We start from the raw sequence: 22,308 nt of genomic DNA, 5'->3' as shown, positions 1-22,308 counted from the left end.
GTCCCCGGAATCATCCTCCACGACAAAGAGTGCACTCCCTAGAGCATCAAAGGATCCTTCTCGAGGAGATCGCCATTCTGCTAGAAAAGGACGCGATAGAACTCGTCCCAGGACACCAGGTAAACAAGGGTATCTATTCAACTTACTTCCTTGTGCCAAAGAAAGATTTGACAATGCGCCCAGTATTGGACTTACGGCCTGCCAACAAATATGTCAAGCCCCAAAAATTCCGTATGACCACGCTACAAGAGGTAATCCCCCTCCTAAAAAAGGGGGATTACATGGCAACCTTGGATATGAAAGATGCTTATTTTCATATTTCCATGCTCCCAGCGCACAAAAAGTACTTGCGCTTCAAGGTGGACAGTCGCCACTACCAATTCAAGGTACTGCCCTTCGGGATAGCTTCAGCACCAAGGGTATTCACCAAGGTACTGGCGGTGGCGGCTGCACACCTACGCAGGGAAGCAATCCCGGTGTACCCTTATCTGGACGACTGGCTCATAACGGGGGAAACCCCAGGAATTTGCAGGTCAAACATTCAGAGGACTATCGACCTCCTCCACGAATTAGGCTTCTCCATCAACGAGAAAAAGTCAAGTCTGGTGCCAAGCACCTCAAAACAGTTTCTAGGAGCTATCCTAGATACTCAGAAAGGATTGACCTTCCCTTCGGAAGAGAGAATTCGGAATATACTTCTGCAAATTCCGCATTATCAGTCAGGTCAACAGATAACAGTACGCAAAGCTATGCGGTTACTGGGCATGATGGCGTCATGCATTTACCTGGTCCCCCACGCGCGTCTGCGCATGCGTCCCATGCAGGAATGGTTGGCGAAACAGTGGTCTCAGGCAAGTGGTCATTGGGACGATCTAGTGGTCGTTTCGCCAACACTCGTACAGAGCCTACACTGGTGGACAAGAGAGAATCTCGCAAAGGGGAAACCCTTTTACGATCCCGAAGTACAAGCCGTGGTGACTACAGATGCATGCCTGACTGGGTGGGGAGCTCACCATCTCCACCACACAGCTCAGGGTCTCTGGTCTCACTCAGTAGCCAAGAACCACATCAATCTGCTAGAGCTTCTGGCAGTATTCCGAGCGCTAAGGGCGTTCGAGCCCCATCTACTGAACTTGTCGGTGCAGATCAGGACGGACAGCACGACAGCCATGTTCTATCTGAACAAGCAAGGGGGGACTCGTTCGCCAAATCTGTCCAAGCTTGCCCAGAAAATATGGATATGGGCACTCAGACGGAACATCTTCCTGTCATCGCAACATGTTCCAGGGGAGCTCAATTCCCTAGCGGATGCTCTGAGCAGAAACTCCCTCCCAGAAGAACACGAATGGGTCCTTCACAGAGACGTAGTAGAAGATCTCTTCTCTCAGTGGGGTTTCCCCACTATAGACCTATTCGCCACAAGCGAAAACAAACAATGCCCAGGATTTGCATCCAGGTTCCCCCAGCCGGACTCCCAAGGGAATGCCCTGTGGATGAACTGGTCAGGGATGTTTGCGTACGCTTTTCCACCAACTCCTCTCATCAGGAAGGTGGTGTACAAGATGAACAAGGAATCTATGACGCTCATCCTAGTTGCTCCCATGTGGGCGAGACAACCATGGTTTCCACACCTACGCAGGATGGCGGTGTGCGAACCCATCAGACTCCCAGCCTGGTACAACCTACTGTCCCAGCAACAGGGTCAAACAGTGCATCAGGAACCCAACTCTATGAACCTAGCAGCATGGCTCCTGAAGTCATAGAGTTTGGACATCTCAAATTACCACAGAGGTGTATGGACATTCTAAAGGAGTCCAGGAAACCAAATACAAGGCACTGTTACTTTGATAAGTGGAAAAGATTCGTTATCTGGTGCCAGAATAAACAAATCAACCCGGTTGATTGCACTCCTTCCAACGTTGTGACATACATGCTCCACCTGCTGGATGCAGGGTTGGTTTTTAACTCGCTGAAAGTACACCTGGCAGCCCTCTCGGCTTACACCACATCCCATAACAAGGTCTCGTGGTGGAAAGTACCAGTGGTTAAAGCCTTCATGGAAGGAGTAAAGAGACTTCACCCTCCTATTTCGAACCCACCGCCAGGATGGGACCTCAACGTGGTGCTAGCTAAGCTCATGGGACCCCCATTCGAACCCATGCATAAAAGTAGTCTCAAACACCTGACTTATAAAACGGCCTTCTTAGTAGCCATTACCTCCATAAGAAGGGTCAGTGAAATTCAGGCTCTGTCAGTGCAGGATCCTTTCTTTACTATCCACAAGGACAAACTGGTTTTACGCACACACCCTAGGTTCTCACCTAAATTCATATCCAAGTTCCATGTAAACCAGTCCATCGAGCTTCCGGCTTTCTTCCAGAACCCGCAAAGCTCGGCTGAGGTGAAACTACACACCCTAGATGTGCGTAGGGCGGTCCTATACTATGTAAATAAAACCAGACCGCTAAGGAAAACAGATCAACTGTTTGTCTCCGTAGCTACAGGCAGAGAGGGGGATCGCGTCTCTAAGGGCGCTATCTCGAAGTGGATTATCAACTGTATACAGCTGTGTTACTCTCTTTCTGACAAGACTCTGCCTTTTACGCCAAGGGCCCACTCTACTAGAGGCATTGGTGCCACTCTGGCTTTCATTGCAAATGTTCCCCTCGACACCATTTGCAAAGCGGCTACTTGGAGCTCTATTCACACTTTTACTCAGCATTACTGCATTGACACTCATTCCAAGACAGATACACAAGTGGGACAAGCGGTTCTAAGACACCTGTTTGCTCATGACCCTTCTCACATCCCACCTCCTTCTTCTGGTACTGCTCGCTAATCTATGCACAGCATGTGATCTAAGCAGATTCCACAAGCCTCAGAAGGGATACATTACTCACCGTAATCGTATTTCTGATGCTTGTATCTGCTTAGATTCACATGCGACCCACCCTTCCTCCCCTCCGAGAGAAGGCGCATGATTGCTTGTAGTCTTACCTTTTCTGTCTATCTGCTTGGATTATCTGTACTCACGCTACTCCTCATGCTTCCTCATGTCAGAAAAAATACAATCTGAGGATCCTACACGCGTGAGGGATCTTGGGTACAGTGGACGTCACACTAGGGATAGTATTACTGGCACGCCTGTGTCGACGCCCATTTTCGACTTTCGAAAAACAAACTGTAATACTCCGCAGCTTCCACTAGATGTCGGCCTATGCACAGCATGTGAATCTAAGCAGATACAAGCATCAGAAATACGATTACGGTGAGTAATGTATCCCATATCTCAAGGGCAGGGGGTGGGGGGGGCGCGGCGCTTCCAACATTGTAATATGCATCTTTTGGTGACAAAAGCACTTGCATTTAAAAATGTTGACTTTTTTTTTCCATTTTCTCCAGACCATATTCCGAACAAGGCTAATGGGTCAAGGTCCACTGGGGACCCTATTATCTCTGAAAGCGTTTGTCACTTCCGTCCAAAACGCTTTTAGCGCAGTACAGGACCAAAACATATGTATATGATCTGTCTCTTCAGATTTACATTTGGGGCATGTATGAGTCGGGGTGTGTGTGAATTTCGCTACTCTGTGTGGTGTGTAATTAATAAAGCCTGTTGAGTTTATATTGTATGCAACAGAATCTGGCACTAAGGGAGACTTTGCGCATGTGTGCACACATTTTGTTCCACATCCCTTCAGTGATTTCCGTTTCCAGCTCCCTGGCCCATGCTTCCCGTGGTTTGAGGGATACATCCTCTAGTTTTCCCAGTTGCTTTTTATACAGAGAGGATATTATGCCCCTGCCGCCTGTGGAGTCTGCTATGTATTGGAGTGCTGGTGAGTCTGGGGGCTCGTCTGGGTAGGAGGGCCACATTACCCGGACCGCCGCTCTTAGCCTGAAGTATTGTAGTAGCTCAAGCGCTGAGTTGGAGTGTTCGGGTCGCCATGTTTGGGGGATGATAAATTTACCGTCGGGTATAGGTCAGTCAGAGCTCGGTAGCCCAGGTCTTCCCAGTGTCGCAAGAAATGCTGGTCGTATGTGGGGGGAAAGTCCAGGAAATTGCCATATGGGAAGCCATTTATAGTATGGGCGATGCTCTTGTTTAGAGTGCAGAATACTATTCCATGCTCTGATCGTAGTGGCCACAGGGTCTGACGGGTTGTCCGTCAGGAATGTGCAGTGTAGTAATAAGGTCACGTTGGTCCCATCACCTGCCAGTTTCTCTAATTTGACATGAGTGGGCGGGTTCAGGTGTGTGTACCAGTGTGTGGCGTGTTGGGCCTGTGCCGCGTTCCAGTAAAGTGTTAGGTCTGGGGCTGTGAAACCCCCTTTTTCATAGGGTAGGGTCATATGTTGCCATTTCTTGCGGACCGCTCCGGAGTGCCAGAGAAAGTGGGCGCATGAGTGGAGCCTCTTGAAATATTGCTTCCCAGGCCACAATGGTACATTGGCGAAGATAGAGGTGCTTGGGGACCGCAATCATTTTTATTAGGGATAGTATGCCCGCAAGGGACAGTGGGAGGTTGCACCATTTGAGCATCTTGGATTCAATGAGCTGTGCCGTCATCTTGTAGTTGTCCGCCAGTAAGGAAGCTTTGGTTAGTGATTCTTGCACCCCGAGGTACCTGATGCCTCCTGGGGACCAGCGTAGGGGGAATTCACATGACGGTTGCTATAGTGAGAGGGAATATTTCTGATTTAGAATAGTTGATGATAAAAACCAGAGTACGTGCCTATTTTGGTTATGTCCCGGATGATCGGGTCTAGGTATATTGAGGGGTTTCTGACGTATAGGAGTACATCATCGGCATACAGTGAGATGATTTCTGGTGTGTCCTGTATGCAAATACCTTTACAGGTGTGTCGATCCCTGACGTGGTCTGCCATGGGTTCAATGGCGAGCGCAAAAAGGATGGGGCAGAATGGACATCCCTAACGGGTACCCCTGTGTAGCGCAAAGGGAGAGGAGATATTAGAGTTGACTAGCACCCTGGACATTGGTCCTGTATATAGTAGTTTTATATAGATCATCTTTGGTCCTACTCCCATTTTTTCCAGCACAACCCATAAGTATTGCCATGAGACCATGTTGAATGCCTTCTGGGCGTCTAGTGTGACCGCCACTGCATCAGCCTTCGGATCAATTCTGGACATCACATTGAATAGACGGGGGATATTAAGTGAAGTAGAGCAACCGGAAACAAATCCATTTTGGTCAGCGTGGACCAGATGGGGCATGAATGGGAGGAACCAGTTCGCAATTATCTTAGCAAAGATTTTCATGTCCGTGTTGATGAGCGATAAGGGCCTGTAGGACCCACATTCGTCTGGGGGTTTCCCTGGTTTGGGGAGGATGGTTATTGGGGCTTCCCTCAAGGAGGGAGGGTGGCTGGCTAGCCGGAGTGATTCGGTCCAGACCCCGTACAATATGGGAGCTAAAATGGCAACATGTTCCTGATAGAACTCTGATGTGAGCCCATCAGGGCCCGGGGCCTTGTTCTTTGGAAGGTCTGAAATTACCTGGACTATCTCAACTAAGGCGAACAGGGAATCGAGTTGTTCCTTGGTGTTCTGGGAGGTGAGGGTCATAGGAATGCGTTCTAGCAGGTCGTCCAGGTCATGGGCTGTGTGTTCAGGCTGGGGGGCCATATAGATTGGAATAAAAGCTAGCAAAGGTGTCAATGATGGCTTGGTCCGACCAGTGTCTTAAACCCTGTTCATCTAGAATGCTATCTATTCGGGTCTTACCTCCCTCCGTGCGCACCAATTTAGCCAGGGTTTTTCCAGGTCGGTCTCCCTCACCGTACCTTCGGGCAGCCACGGTGCGTAGTATCGCACCTCGCTCAGGGCGTGAGATTCAAATAGTTCTAGTGCTGTTCTAATCTTTGCTAGGGTTTCCGAAGCTGGTGTGGAAACTTGCTCTTCTAGGGTTTATAGCTTGGTTTCGGAGTTGTTTAAGGCCTGCCTTATGGCTTTGAGGACCCCCGCCTCTCTCGAGATGCACATCCCTCTGATGTATACTTTAAATGCTTCCCAGCAGGCCCCTTTGGGTGTGTCAAGCGTGGTGGTGTTCTCAAAAAACGTGTTTGTCTGATAGGATCTCAGCTTTAAAGACAATGCCAGATAGAACATCCGATTTAAAGCGCCAGGCGGGTCGAAAAGCCAGTGTATTAACCAGTTGGATCTGCAGCATCGCAGGGGAGTGGTCAGAGAGCGTGCGTGCGAGGATCTTGAAATCCGAAACCCTCCCCTCCCCACCCGACACCCTGACAGTAGGAACATATCTATTCTTGAGGAGCTATCGTGTACTGTTGAGTAGAAAGTATAATCTCTTTCTTGGGGATGGAGCGTTCTCCACACATTGTGTAGATTTACAGAACTCGTGTGTGTATGGAGTTGCTTGGCGGCTCGAGTTGTGACCCTGCGGGTAGTGGTTGTTCTATCCACGACGTTGTCAAGTATAAGATTCATGTCTCACCCCCCGTATGATGGGGACTTCCACATATCTCATGAGGATAGTGGTCACTGCGTCTATAAATTTGGGGGAATCGGTGTTTGGCACGTATGAGTTAATGAGCAAGCATTCTTCGTTAGCTAGAGTGCAGTGAAGAATTGCATATCTACCTTCTACCTTCTGTGTCAATGTGGGATGTGTGGAGTGTGAATTTTACTGACTTCTGGATGAGAGTAAGGACTCCCCTGGCTTGAGTGGAATATTGGGTATAGAATCTGTTGGGGCCCCAGGTCTGTGAATGGTTTGATAGGAGTTTCAGAGCATGTGTCTCCTGCAATAGGAGCAAAAACAAAGAGGTGATGGCTGGAAGGTTTAGACTGAATCTTAACCACTGGCTTTGCTCGGGGCAACCCTCCAGACCATCGTTCTTCGCCTGCCAAGCCATTACAGAAGGGGAAAGACCAAATGCAAATCAGGCTTGGCCCCACCCCAAAAGGGGAAGTCCAGCCTGAATTGCTAGATCACATCCCTTCTGCACGAGACCACAAGCATCCCCAAACATGTTTTACCCTTGTTGGGGCTCATCAGTGAGGAGTATCTTGGGTCTCTAGGCCCAGCAGGCACGGGACCCACGTCTGGGAGCCATCACCTTTGTTTTTGCTTTGTCACCCCGAGTGGGGCGGGTATGCCCAGACGGTCTTCCCCCTTCTGTAATGGCTTGGCAGGCGAAGAACGATGGTCTGGAGGGTTGCCCCGAGCAATGCCGGTGGTTAAGATTCAGTCTAAACCTTCCAGCCATCACCTCTTTGTTTTTGTCCTGCAATAGGAGTACCTTGATTCCATGTCTTTGTGTATATGCCGGGATCCTACGGGACTTTGTGAAATTTGTCAATCCCCTAACGCTCCATGTCATCATTTTAATAGCCATGCTGACAATTTATGGGACATCCCAAGTGTAGAATCTGTCTGTCTACCGCCATGTGTGCTGCAATGGCGTGAAAACGCCTCTTTAAAACCAGTCATTACCATCTTGCCACTTTTTGTGTAACATCCCCCAACTTCCCCACCCCCACCGCCTGGTAAAAACTAGCAGTGTGATAATACCCACCCCCGGTGCGGCCAACTGCGTGCCATCCCCAACTCGGCGACGCTTGACCAATAGCCCAACCGGGGCTTAAACCTAAACACTCCGCCTTAGAAGGCATTGCAGCTGCAGTGGGGGCTGCCACTGCCGTCTGAACCACATTTGTTAATACATGTTATGATGAAACATCATTAATCTTTTGAACGGGTGATGGGACTTAGGTTACAAAAAGGACAAACATGTTCTTAGGTAGCGAGATCTAAGCAGATACTGCCATAGTCTGGTGTATAACAGTAATGCTTGGCTTTCGAAGTACGGGCACAGAGCGTGGTATTATAGTCAGGCAAGTTAAGGATGTATCCCCTTCCAAAAATTGTGCTCGTGATCTGCTGATGTTTGGGCTATGTTAGTTCTAGAGTAGGACGGAGAAGGGGTGGGGGACCAGCAACCCACTGGGTGGGCAGTCCATAGATTGGCCACTGCCGGTGGGGTCTACAGTAGGAGCCTGGGAGCTCTGGTATTAGTCGTTGTCCCTAGGTTCCTCTGGGGGATCCACTAATGGGATTTGTGCCTCGATGAATTTGACTGCCTCGTCTGGGACCGTAAAAAAGTAGTTTGTTGCGGTGAGTGAATTTTAGGCGAGCGGGGAAGAGCATTGCATACTCAATTTTTCTGTCGCCTAACATTTTTTTCACACCTCCGAATTGGCGTCGCTCCATCTGTACCCCCACCGAAAAGTCAGGGAAAATCCTAATGATTTGTGAATCCAGCTTTAGTTCCCCTTTCTCTCTGGCCAGGCAGAGTATGTGGTCTCTATCTTTGTAACTTAGCAGTTTTGCAATTATTGGTCTGGGGAAGTCTCCTGGTTTAGGCCGGGGTGCCAGTGAGCGATGTGCTCTTTCAACTGTGAAGAATGGTGAGAGCTCAGGGTTATCGCGGAGGTCTTTGAGAAGTTGTTCGACCGCAAGCTCCATACAACCTTTTAGCGTAGATTCGGGAACCCCCACTATGCGGATGCTAATTCTTCCCGACCTCGTTTCAAGGTCATCGCAGTTAGCTTTGACCTGCTTCATGTCATGGACGAGCTCAGTGACTGTGTTTTGTAGGGTGTGAACATTGTCCTCATTGGTTCCTATTCTTTGCACCGCCTCGGTGATCCTGGCCCCAATTTGGTTGAGTTTAGCTCTCAAGGAGGCTACATTCGCATTGATGTCATCCAGCTTTTCATGGAAAGCTGCAAGGTTTTTGGCCATGGACTCTCATCATTACGGGTCTGCCAGGATATCGCCATCTTCCTGTGCTGCGGAGGACGACGCTTGGTCCGCCCTGGGCGCTTCCTTTGTGAACTTATCCATGGCGCCTACCTTGCTAGCACCTCGCGATCTGTTGGACATTACTGTGGTGGAGAGCAGCGTCCAACTTGACTGGTTTGGTGGTGACCACAGGCCCGGTGTCCCGTAGAGGGGGTGGTAACAGACCAGTGGTTATGGCGCGTAGATGGCTTGAGTTTGATGGTTCCGGTATTTGCCCAGAAGTTTGGAGGTGGCCAGTCCGTGGCTGGGCAGTGATAGCGAGGGAGCCGTGGGCAAAGAATGGCCAGGGGGGCTCTATACTAGTGGACTCAGCAGGTGCTCTGTGGTGGCCGCAGGCACAGTGGGTGGAGAGAGCTGGGGGGAGTCAGGTGGGCTCCTGTGTAGCCAGTGTCGCTCTAAAGTGTGTTTGGGCACACTGGGCGATTAGCTGTTAGTGGGTTGGGTGGGGGTGGACCACCGGGACGAAGAGATGATGCTGTTCTAAGCTATGTATGTTGGTAGAGTGGGGTGATTCCCCCTTTAATGGCGCCCTGAGAGTCACAGTTCTGCATTGAGAGATTCCCAGCACATGGGTATGAGGAGCCCTCTGGTGTGTGGGGAGGCCGCGGCAGATGTCAATTTAGGACCCTGAAGGGCGGCTGCGTGGCCCGCTGTCGCAGCTGCACACTCCGTTGGCTTGATATGCTCCTAATCAGGAGAGCTCGGGAGCGGGCAGATGGCTCGTGGGAGGGGGGGAGAGCTGGGAAAGCTAGTTTGCTCATATGTGTCCAGCCGCACTTCGCGGCACCGGGCCCTTTGCGCAGGGGGGCCGGGCTGGAGCAAGCGTCCCCACAGATGATCTGGCTCGCAGGGGGTAAACCGCCACAGACCTCTGCCGGCCCGAGAGCATAGCAGGTGATGTTGGGGATGAGAGGGGGGGGGCGCCGCAGCCACCCCACCGACGAGGCAAGGGCCTGCGGGGGTCCATGTGGGGCAGCAATGTAGGCAGGCCACCAGCAACCCCCCCCCGTGCCCCGCCCCCCCAGAAACACCTACTGTTGATCAGCGGTCCGAACTCCCGTCTCTGTGCAGCAGCGCCGCGGCCGACAGCACGTCTGGGGGGCTCTTTAGCAAGATTTGCACAGTTTCCTGGCTGTGTCGCCCAGGGCCGCCGAGGTCTCGCTGCGCTTAAAGCTCCCAGGATGCGGGGCCAACGGGCCTACACGGCTGGGCAGCGTAGATGGTCGTATCTCGGCCTCAGTTGTACCGCTAACAGCGGTTTTCGCACAGTGTGCGCCCGACGTTCAGGGGGCAATTAGGTGTGATTTTTGGGTGTACAAGTGGCAGGATTCCGCAGTTGCGTGCAGATTTTGGTTTGTGGGTCACGGAGCTTAAAATCTAGGTGGCCATCTTGCTGGCTGCTCAACAGCGCCCTCCAAACACCTCATCATTCTAATAAAATGCAGCTATATCCCATGACAAACAGGCCTAGCAGCACACATAAGCGTCCTACATGCCAAACGCAGCCAAAACCCAGTCTTAGTGTCCACCCGCCTAACTGCACACATTGATGGCCATAACACCACACCTAAATACTAGGATGCAGCTACCATCAGGCAATGACACCAGCTGCACACAACTGGTGCACCCACGCACCCTGTGACACCTTATTCTCTCAACTGACCTGGACTATGGTCCCCAAGGATGTTCAATTTACCAGCGCTTTTAGGTCATACCAATGATATATAGAGCCCTATATAAATTCCAAATAACATTGGACAACCAGACAGCCCCTTCTTGTAAAATGTGGGGAGAGAATGCAGAGGTTGTGCTGTAGTTCCTGTTAAGTACTGCGAACCTCGAAGCTGAAGAGAAGTCGACCACTGGAACCGAAAACGAGGAGGATGATGGAAAAGTGGCTGAAACTATTTCCAGCAACCGGAGAGCCTGCTGTGTAACTGGAGCCTGCTGCAGCCCTTCCTTCCAGTCGACCTGGGGACTCTGAAAACCACAACCCTGAACCAGAGCCTGTTGAGACCCGGTAGACTCAAGACCACCTGCATTTTGAGCCATTCGACGTGTTGCTGTGACCTTGCATTGCTGAAATACCCCAATATCCTGGGACCTCGAGCCACTGAACGGTCTTACGAATCTCGCTCAAACTTCGTGGGCATGCTGGTGGATCTCCAGAGACCCGAATTGAGTCTGAAAAGTCCCCTCAAGAGTGTGCTGGACCTTTGTAACAACGAGAATTGAACCACAATCTTCTGTTTTCTTCTGCGCTCCTTTAACGGGCACCAAAGCCACAGAACCGCATTCAGCCGCTAGGAAAACCTTGCCTAGAGCCTTCTGCATCGATCCCTGCTGCAAAGTTCCTCCTGAGGTCTTGTTTTCAGTCACCACAACAAGGAATTCACTGACCGGGTATTTGGCTGCAGACCCTGAAGTAGCAGGAGGACATAATCTTCTTCAATGCTGAGGTACTGTGGTGGCTTGGGTATTTACTTAACTTAAGTCTCTAAGGATTTCTGTGTAGCTGTGGGGTGTTTCCTGTGATGGGGAGGCCTCTCATCCAGTGCACCCAGTTCCACTGCTAGAATACTGCTAGGGTGTCTTCTGTGAAGCCCCTGGACCCTCATCTAACTCAGAAGTAAAGTACTCCCCTTTTTTCCCAGTTTTCCTAAGGAAGTCTGACTTTTGCTACTTAAGAACCTACTCCGACACTGCCTGTTGGTCACTAGGATTAGTGCCCCCCCCCCCCCTTCTGCCACTGAGAACATAGGAATAAGGGAAAGACTTTTAAGGGTTTGTGACCTTTGATTAGAATGTGTTTAAAAGTTACTTGCGTGTAAAGAGTCGGTTGGTAACTGTCATTCTAAGAGTGAACAGTTACGAAAGTTCTTACTTACCTTGGATGTATGATGCATTATTCTTAAAAGTATCTTTTCTTTCCTTAAACTGTTTTGCCAATCTAACAGAGTAGATGTGAAGGTATATTACTCTCCTGTGATTAGGTTGTGCCTCTTCCCAAAAGTAATGTGTTGGTTTCACAAGATTATTCCTGCAGGATAATTGTATGAGTGTCCCCAACTTGGTCTTGCTTCCCCTGACTTGCTGCTAGCCTGTTCAGAATAAGTCTGCATTAGGCTGTTGCCTACCTAGAATAACTGAGTCATTCAGTAAAGTGTAACATTGGGTTTTACTTTCCGTGCGCTATCTAACCTAGAGTCTGTGGTTCTAACTGTCCCTGATAAGTCATACTTTAGTTATCTTTATAGCATGGAAAGATCTAACCTGGACTGCTTATGAGATATAAAAAAGTATATGGGTTTTACTTACCTTGCGTTAGCTGTGTACCATCCAAAAATAAGTTACCACAGTTCCTGCTTATCTCTATCTGTGTTTCACTGATAGCTAAAGCACCTGTAATTGAATATTACATACTTAGGATTTACTCACCTAGTATAACTGTGTGTTATCACAAAAGTAGTTACAGGTTTTTACTGTACCTGGCATAAGTGTTCCACTATTCACAAAGTATATTGTCCAGTTGACTGACTAAGTGATTTGTACTGAGAGTCAGTGGGTAACTGGTAGGGTCTACTGCCCTTGCATTACTGAAGGTAATTGTGAAATTAACCATTGGTTTTTATTCCCCAAGAATATGTGACCTATACTGAATGTGTAAGAAAAGGTTTTGACTTCCCTAGAACTACTGTTAGATATTTCAAATAAGGTTTATACTTGGGTCTGTTTAACTTCCAGTATAGTGTTGTGTTTTTATAATGATTTCATATGATGTGTAACTACTTATTTACCCCTAGATTTATCTGGGCCTACCTGTATTTAAATAAATCCTTTATTTTTACAATACAAAGTGTTTCAGTGTTTCTTTGGACCATTTGTATTAGAATTTCATGTGTACTGATTCTACAGCCCTCTTTCCCTCCTAAAATGAGCCTGGGTGCTCCGTCGGCGCTACCATGTACCCAGGTGGTACAGCCTTCTACTAAGAGTGTAGTCTTGTACTGCCTCAGTTGAATTGTTTTGACGAAGTTGGTAGCACTTCAGAAAAACTGTCCAACAGAAACCTTGTCTTATTAACCCAGAAGCAGTAACATTTCAGGAGAATTGAACTTCAACGATTTGCGGGATTTGACACAAGAGATTAAAAGGAGGTACCTGAGAGCGAAAGATTTGGAGATTTGTCCTACATAGCTCCAAAAGAGATCAAGCGATCTGTGGGCTATATGGCTCATTATGAATGTTGATGGGGCAGGGAAAAATGTATGGTAATGGAATTACCTCCACTTTTCCCGCTCCGCCATACTGAGAGTATGGCCTTGGAGTGGCGGGTTTACCTCCAGCACTATGCTGGAGGTAAATCCTCCCACTTTCTGCTGAAAATCAGCGAGATTGGCAGAATGACTGCAGCAGTAATTCCACCAAAAATGCCCTGTAGTCCAATCGACTCTCAATAAATGGGGAGTAATTCCACCACCGCCACTTGTAATCTGCGGTAATTCCACCGGACCAAGTGTCAGTAACAGTAATTCTGCTGGGCACATTTACCACCTGAATACTGGCCAACTCATATTTTGTTTGTTCTGGTTAAAATCAAACTTTTCACAAAATCAATACATAAATATAACACCATTTTGTGAACAATCCCTACACAAATATATATTCACAAATACACATTCAGATAGAATTGTGAATATTAGCTTGCTTCGCATCTAGACAGGATTGTGAATATTAGTTTGCACCAAACCCAGACAGAAACTTGGAAATTAGCAAGCATCACATCTAGATAGCAATGCCACTAACAAACCCACTAAATCTCGCCCTTCTGCATACAACTCTCAAATCCTAACCAAACACAACCACACCTCTAAAGCACAGCAAACCGCACATTCATTATGCCGCAACAACCCAACACAAATCGCACATAGCCTCACACAACAGAACACAACGGCTACCAACCGAAAAGCACACAAACTCAGCGAACAGTGTTAACCGAACTGAAGCTGACAACAGCACATCACTGCTCTCTTGCATTTTTCCCAGTTGCTCCTACTAACTCACCCCTCTGTTTCAGATCCGCCAGAGTGCCAGGGGACTACTCCGGTGGTGATAGTGCGCAGTACAAATGTTCTTTTAAATGACATAATCTTAAAAGTTTATATTTTGGAACTCTGAAGGAAAAGCTAAAAGTGTATAGTTTACGGAAATACCCTTGTATACATTATATTGAGTTTAGAATGTTAGGATCAGTATGGTTTTCGGATACAGGACACTCTTTTGTTTAACATCCTGACACAGACGATCCTTAGTTTTGACGAGGCATGGAAACACCTCTTCGGATTAGGGTTGGGATTCCCCCCCCATACCCCTTACTTTGATAAATACGTCTATAGCAAACACCTAACATACCACTTGTTCAAGTCTTACTCTTGATCCCTTTAAGTACGCTTGTGCTCCTTACAAATTTTTACAAGTGACCACTTCAAGGTTAATCAGAAGCCATGGGAACAATACGAATTCCAGCGGTTGCAGATGCAGTCCCTGAGGTTTCTTTGGTTTGAGTCAAGCTATGCGCTGGTTCCGAGCTCTGGTTTTAGGATGGCTCCAACAGACTCGGCTGGACAGGCCAGACATCTCTGGACAGCAGCTACCTCAGCGCCCACAATGAGGATGGACCTCCAGGGCATGGTGGATGATGTGCACCAGCAAGAAAATACTGGTCAGGGGTCAGCAGGCTTGGTTGGTGGAGGTAAAGAACCGGCTCCAGCAAGGCCTCTCTTCATGCAGGATAGCAGCTGCTAAGTACTTGGGCCACACTTTTGAAGGCTTGCAGTGTTCGAAATGCCAGCTTGCGACCAACTGTTGCAGCAGAGGCCTGGTCAGCAGATTGGTAGATGACTGGATGATTCCAATCGTGGACAGCCACAAACCTCACTTCTATTCAGCAACAGACATCCCCAGGCTGAATTGTTATTTGGGGACACAGTGCCGGGCCCTATTTCAGGCAGCCCAGCTAAACCAAGTACATGCCTGGGAAACCTGAGTGGGACCCTAAGTGTATGTGCTTATAGGGCATTTCCTGACCTTAGGGCAGGAAGAAGGCCAAATAGCAAGATTTCCTGTGGATAGGGCTTAAAACGCTTAATGCAGCCATTTCAGTATATGGTACTCAAATATCATTGCATGGTAAAAAAATGATGGTGCACGGTAATGCTCAGAAAAATGTGTTGGACTCACATAAGGATGTTACAGGATAAAAGGCTACTGCGTACCTCTACAGCATGTCAATGTGATGTGAGCTACATTAAAATCAAAGGAAATCCTGAAAGTGAACACAGTACCGCCTGCACTGGTAACCTCTTGGGCTGACCAGAGTCGCTAAATAAACAAGTTTAGGAATGTAAGTCCAGCTAAAAAGGCTTTCTTTGCCTCCATGTCAGGCAAGTGTTCAAGACATTGCAGACATGATAATTTATTAATATCTTGCTCGTACACAAGTGTTTCAAAGCGCGGCAAGGGAGGGGAACAGGGGAGAACAAAACAATCCTACTAGGCCCAGTGACATTGATAACACGCAAGTGCATGGGAAAAGGAAAAGGGGCAAAGTGCATGGAAGGGGGGAGAAGTGGAAAGAGCAGAGGAGAATGGATAAAGAATAAATAAAAAAAAAAAAGATAAAGGCAATATACGGTGCTACTGCAGCCAGCAAGTGCTGTGTTTAAGGCTGCAGACAGGGTATGTCTGATAAGTGCAGAAAGAAAAGGGGGTGGGTACAGATACAGACCCCAGGGCAAGGGGTGGACCGGTGGCAGTGCAGGAGGGTGGCAGGGTGAGCAGGTACCTGGGCTCGGAGTACAGAGGGTGGTAGGGTGCATGGTGCCAAGAGAGAAACAGATCAGCAGAGGGGGGGAGGGGGGAGAGGCAGAAGCAAAGAGGAAGGTCATAAGGTGCTTCTGGAACCGTAGATGGTTTTCCTCATGTTTCAGAGTGGCAGGGAGGCTGTTCTACCCCCCAGCTCGTTTTTTTGAAAAACAATTTACCCTGAGGGAGTTAGAAGTAGAGGAGCGAAGAGCTGAAGAGGGGAGGTATTTGCCGAGGGAGAGTTGAAGGTATTTTGGACCCAAGTCCCAGAAAGCTTTGTGGACAATGCAGAGGGTTTCAAATGTAATCCTTGCATCTACTGGGAGCCAACGGAGAGATTTCAGAGCTGGAGAGATACGATCCCAGGGCTTGAGTTCAAGGACAAGTCTTTCAGTCCTCTTATGGATTAGTTGTAAAGGGCAGAGAGTGGAGAAAGGTAGATTTAGAAAGATGCTGTTACAATAGTCCAACCTGGTGAGAACCAGAGCTTGGGAGACTGAGCTTCTGGGGGAAGGAGAGGAAAGCCAAAGTACCTAGGAGTTGCAGTAGGAAGTTTGACTTTTCAGAGACATCCAAGATGTGGGCGGAGAAGGAAAGTGTGGATGAAGATGACCCTGAGGTTCTTAGCTTCACAGGTAGTGGTAGGAGGAGGGCCAAGGGAGGCCGGCCAGAGATGAGGGTAAAGGATGGTGAAGGTGTACAGATGAGGATGATCTCAGTCTTGTTGGCATTTAGACAAAGATCATTGGCGGCACACCAATCTTGAATGGAAGTTAGGCAATCCGAGGTGAGAGAAAGAGAGGAGGTGGCCGAGGGTAGCCTGAAAATGAGTTGAGTGTCGTCAGCATAGCACTGGAAATTTGAGCAGAAAATGCCAATGCAGTGGGCGAGAGTTGCCAGGTATTGGTTGAAAATGTTGTATACTGATTGACCTTTTCACAATTGACCTTGGGAGAATTGACCTCTGGAGAATTTAGGTCAATTAGGACATATATGCGGGGGGGAAACCCCCCCGCAAGCACCACACCCAATCCAAAACCCCCTGTAACCCCCCACCCAATCACCTTAAATTATTTATAATCCAAAACCAACCCAATACATATATAAAATTACTAAAATAATATAAAGATCCATTGTAAAAGGTCAATTTTGGGTAATACGTTGAAATGCCAGGGCGAGAGGTTAGACCCCTGGGGAACACCACAAGTGGAGAGGGACATAGATGATAAGAAGGACCCAAGTTGGACCTGGGAGGGTCAGTCAGAGAGGATAGAGGTCCGCCAGGCTGGAGCCTGATCGGTGATACCCAGGTTATCAGGGAGACGGTTGAGAAGGGCGATATGGTTGACCATGTCGAAGGCAGAAGAGAGATTGAGTAGACTGAGGACAGAGGGAGTGTTAGTCAAGGTTGGAGAGCAGATCTTCACGGATGTTCAGAAGAGCAGTTTCCATGCTTATGGCAGATCTGAAGCCAGACTGGTGGTCCATTGATGTCTGTGGAAGGAATATTGCAAAAAATAGCGTTTACAGTTGGGTTCCCATAATGTTTTTTCATCTGTTGTGCTTATTTGAAATGAATTGTTTAAGTAAATTGGTTTAACTATAAAAGATTAACTCTCTATCAACACAGTATCAAAGCAGCTGTTTATTACTGTTTTCTTTTGCAGCCTGCACCCGTAAAACCTAACTATGCCCTGAAGTTTACGTTAGCGGGACATACCAAAGCAGTATCATCTGTCAAATTCAGTCCAAATGGAGAATGGCTAGCTAGCTCATGTAAGTACTTTAGTGTGCATCAGTAAATGCATTTATATTAAAATAGCTTGTCGATGGGTTAAGGATGTAGTTAATTTTGGTCAAATGTCTGTCCCCATATGGGATCTGTTCTTCAGCTTTGCTTTCTTCATTGCATCACCAAGTAATTTTATGTTGCAATGCTCCATTATGTTTCTACCTTTCCCAGATGATCTAAAGACCCGCTCCAATTTAAGCGTTCATTCAGAGTGTTAAGCGTTACAGGTACTATAACTTTGTACTTTGGTTATCACCCAATACCATGTGCCATTTACTGACTCAACAAGCCCAGCACCAAAATAGTGCATTACGTTTGGGGTGAGGTTGTGTTTTCTGCCATTACCAGGTGCAATGTCTGCCATGCCCCCTACCTCTTGCTGCAACAGTGGATTCATTCTCTGTGTATTGTTCCAATTTCGAGACCCCTGCAATGGGTGTACTGTTGGCCTTTTTACCTCTTCACTCTCCCCACCCTTTAGTCTGTATGCAGTGTCTCTACAAAAGCACACTACGTGGCTTGACAGAAACATTTTTGCAGTTAATATTGGGACTATTTGTTAGGGAGAATTCTCATAAATGTGCCAATTCCTCCCACCTTGGAGCCCTCCAGCTCTTTTGATAAACTTTGGGACTTTGAACTTTTTAATTCAATGTGTTTTCTTTGGTTATGAGTTTAAACAACTCCATAGGCATCATCTTTTCATTTGCCACACAGCACCTTCAGTGCAGTGGCACAGGGAAACCTTTTCAGGCTTTCCCAAGGTTTAAAACCTTCTCTACGATAAACTACTGTTTGCCCGAGTAAGTTAGGTGAAATTGACTGTACTAGTCGTTTTAAATTCCTAGACCCAGCACACCCTATCTTACAATAGAGTGCTGGAGGGGTTACTTAGTATCCCCTGTGTCTAGATAGTCATGTAGCAGTCCAATGCTACTCTTTCCTCTCGAAATGGCTGGTGGCAGTGGTTTTACAATGAACTACCATGATTTTTCCCGACCGCGAACACCGGTAGCGTTAAATCGCGGGAGCCCTATTTTTCAAGATGGCGTCTGAGCCCCCTCTGTAAAAACAGGTCCCGGTCTTCTTTGTTCACCATTTCTTTGTGGAAAGGTCCTGCTAGAGTTTTGCTCTGCGCGCCAAACCAGGCTTGGTTCCTTTGTTCATTCGCCTTTGGCGGGCTTCAGGAGTGAAGACCGCCTCCTGGTTCCAGAGTGTCTGGGTTGGCCAGGAAATGAGGGAGGTGCCCGAACCTCCCTGTGCTTGGTCTCCTAGGAGACCCAAATGCACTCTGTGGTGATTGGCTGGCTGACTGTCCGGGAAGGACAGCCACCCTACTGGGTGAGTGACTGCTAGGCTGGAATGAATGGGAGAGAACTGAATAAAAGGCGAGTCTCTTGGCTTGGAAGGCAGTGTCGACTACTGGAACGAAAGAACCGAAGACGAGCTTGAAGAGGGCGGCTGCTGCAGCTCCTGGAGCGTTGGTTTGTCCGGTTAATCCCTGCTGCAGGTCCGAATCGCTAAATTCATCTCGACAGAGAAGCCCTGCAAGGATGACTTCTCCCTTTGAGTTGGTGGGACCAATCAACTCGACACTAAGCCACCTGGATACCGTTCTCAGAGCTGGTTGTATTTAACCTCAGTACTGCAGGAAACCGAATAACGAGGGAGAGGGACACCAGCCTGTGTGTCATGACCCTTGCCCCTTGCCTCTGGCCCTCACTGGCAAGTCAGCCTTCCAGTTAGGGCCAGGTCAAAGGCCTTAAAACCTCATCCAAGACTCTCTTGGAGTCAGTCCTGGCGCCTTTGGCGCCAGGCTCAGAACCATCATGAAGACCAACATTAGAACAGGATTATTTACTTGGGACTATTTAACTTGGGGGGTGGGAGGGAGTCACAATCAGCCAACATGGAGGCACACACACAGCTCAGTTACAAGCAACTGAGCTATGCGGTCTAGTATTTTGGGTGTGGCAGGCCTGGGACTATTTTACCTGGACTACTTTACCTGAGACTATTTAAACCACACCCAAACAGCAGAACATGCTATGCATTATTCTGCTGTGGCCAGCATAACACTCACCATGTCCAGTTCTTTGATGCCAGTTTAACTGAAACCAAGGACCTGCAGAGAGAAAGAACACTACAAAATTACCTGGAACAGTATCCTGTCCGATGGTACAAACTCCATCATCCGGCACTGCATGCATCCTGGAATACCATAACCTGGAAAGAGGAGAAAAAAAGACAGCATTAGTAAGCGTTTACTCACGTTTTGTCCCGAATGAAGAAAGCCACACAATTCTTACCTGGGTAGTCATCTCCTGGTCAGTATCATTGCTGGAACATTACGGCGCTCGTCGAGGAACATAGCAACCTGCAAGGAGAGAAAAGACACAGGTTAGCAATCTAAAAGGCGAAACAGCGCTGCGCATTACTCACCGGACAGCAGCGCGCACACCGCGCTTTCGTCTACCGGCCCATGCTCATCTTCAAACTGCATGACAACACCAAAATACCTTTCCATACCTAAAAGGAAAGAAGCAAGACATTATTCGAACTAAGAGGAACATAAGAACTGCATATAAAGACTGTAAAGCAGCAAACCTACAAAGTCGCTGCAGGCCTGGATTCCCACAGGAGGGGTGCGTGCACCAGTGAAGTAACTTGGTCGCTGCTCGCCCCCACATCTACGCGCCCCGGCCACGAGGAGCAGGACGTAGAATCCACCTTTTACAATATTAAGGTGAGGTGAGGGCCCAAGGGGGAGGAAGGAGTTGAGGCCACGGGAGGTGGGAAAACATAAAGACGATCTGGTATTGAATCCAGCTCTCCTATATTGCAGACCCATCTTTAACCAGAGGCCTTACCAAGGGACCGGGAGAGGGTTCGAGAGTGCAAATCATCAACCAGGGCTGGGTGGCGTCCCCGTGGCTACCAGTTGAGCGTAACAGTGTGCTTGACTACAGCTACCGGAATTGAAGATTTGCCAGTTGTCAGCTTTTTGACCAGTCCCAGTGCAGGAGACCCCCGACGTTGTCCTTGTCCCCACGACTGAGGCCCAGGAACAGCGAGATCTACAGGAACTGCCAGGAACAGAGGTCACCAGCTGCCTCTTTTTCTTCATTGTAAGGTACTGTAAAACAAGACTGTGAGAACTTACCTCTCAAGGTGAACGTGCTTGAAACTTTCCCAACTCCAGGCCTAATTAGCTTGTGACCCAACAAATGATTCTTCTTTTTACTAACTATTCCTGAGAACTTTGGTAAGACTTTTACGTTTATCTACCAGAACTGCTTTATCCTATCCAAGACTTGAGCCCATTGACTTTGGCCTAGCCTATTGAATTGAATTGACTCTTCTGGTGAACTCAAAATATCTGCACGGCCTGAGAAATAACTGTATTCTTTCTATGTTCTGATAACCTATGCCTTTTTGCTCCTCCTTCAAAGTAATCTGAACGCCTCTGAAACCTAGTGTACAGTACTGAAGTAAATGCGTGTGTGATTATATTGCCTCCTTCTTATGAATGTTTTATAACTGACAATTAAATTAATGAGTATTTAACAAAGAAACCTTGAGTATAAGAGTTTGTGAATACCTGTGATTGTAGACCTCTTTGTAGCATTATTACAGCTCACATTCCCTCTTGAGATAAGCCTGGCTGCTCAGCTCTGCTACCAAAAACTGTCTAGTACAGACTTATACCAAAGGTTGGTTTGCTCACACCTCTAGTCATAGTTGTGTGTAGTGGTCCCAAAGGGTACTGCATACAAACTTTGCTTAACAATATTTCAACACAAATCAGACCAGTTCCCACTGCATTTTGTTTCCTCTTTCACGTCACAAGAACTGCTGACTGATACACGGTGCTTCTGGTGATTGGTATGAGTCCTTTACCCTTTAAGGGCATTTTAAATTGCTTTTTGCTAGGTATTCAGTGATTTTCTTTTTTTAAGCTCGAAGAATGTATGTGTCCTGGATCCCTGTGACCTGGTCATGTGTTAGAGAATGTTAGGACAGATTGGATGTAGTAGCACTGGGGGAGACTACACCAGCCTTGTCCTCTTGGCAATAGATACCAACTATTGGTATAGGTCTGTACTTCACAAATTGGTAGAGTGACTGAGCAGCCAGACCTATCTCAAGAGAGGTAATTGGGGGCTGTAGAGATGCAACATAGAGATTCAGTCACGTATCCAGATAACACTAAAACATTATTTTATTAGAAAACCTTTAGTAGAAGTTGATTTTTAAGTAAGCCTTCTCCAGCATTGGATCTTTCATGGATTCACATGCTTAGAATATTCCCCGTCATCAGGCTGGGAATCCTCGGTAAGTTATATAGACATTTTCCATAGGAAAAATTCCGACACTTTTGTGTCCTATCTACGTCGTTTTGGGCCGCGCACGCCAGCGCCACTAGGACGTAGAGGTATAGCTCCGCCCCTGCGGCTCCCTCAGATTTCAACCGTCATTTCAACCGTCTTCCAAAGTGGTGGGATTACCTCGCGTATCTGCTATTTGGTTAGGTTGTACTTTCTACTTCTGCGACTGTTTGTTCTTCTCAAGAGAATGTCTGGAAAGGCGTTTTCGTCCGTGTGCTACATGCGGTCTTAAGAAGGTGTACGAAGGGGATGGTCATATGGACTGCATTTACTGCCTTCATCCTCACCACACGGCGGACACTTGTGAAATCTGTCAGGGTTTCTCCCAGAAAACCCTCAAAGATCGAAAAAGACGCCTTGTCGATTGGCTCAATGACGGGGCGGGTGCGTACCCGGCATCGGAGGTGGGC

At 47.8% G+C, this 22,308-nt stretch overlaps 1 protein-coding gene across 1 annotated transcript in view; it reads left to right on the top strand.

Moving 5' to 3' along the window:
* The window catches only part of WDR5 (WD repeat domain 5), a 433,335-nt gene that overhangs the window by 51,249 nt on the left and 359,778 nt on the right, over positions 1–22,308 (top strand). The window contains exon 3 of the mRNA XM_069609613.1: positions 17,386–17,494. Within this exon, the coding sequence (XP_069465714.1) occupies positions 17,386–17,494 (109 nt within the window). The remainder of the gene's footprint in view (positions 1–17,385; positions 17,495–22,308) is intronic.

This window comes from Ambystoma mexicanum, chromosome 8 (genome assembly GCF_040938575.1).
Source record: "Ambystoma mexicanum isolate Mex_15411 chromosome 8, UKY_AmexF1_1, whole genome shotgun sequence".
NCBI lineage: Eukaryota > Metazoa > Chordata > Amphibia > Caudata > Ambystomatidae > Ambystoma > Ambystoma mexicanum.
This window is presented reverse-complemented; position numbering and strand designations above follow the sequence as displayed.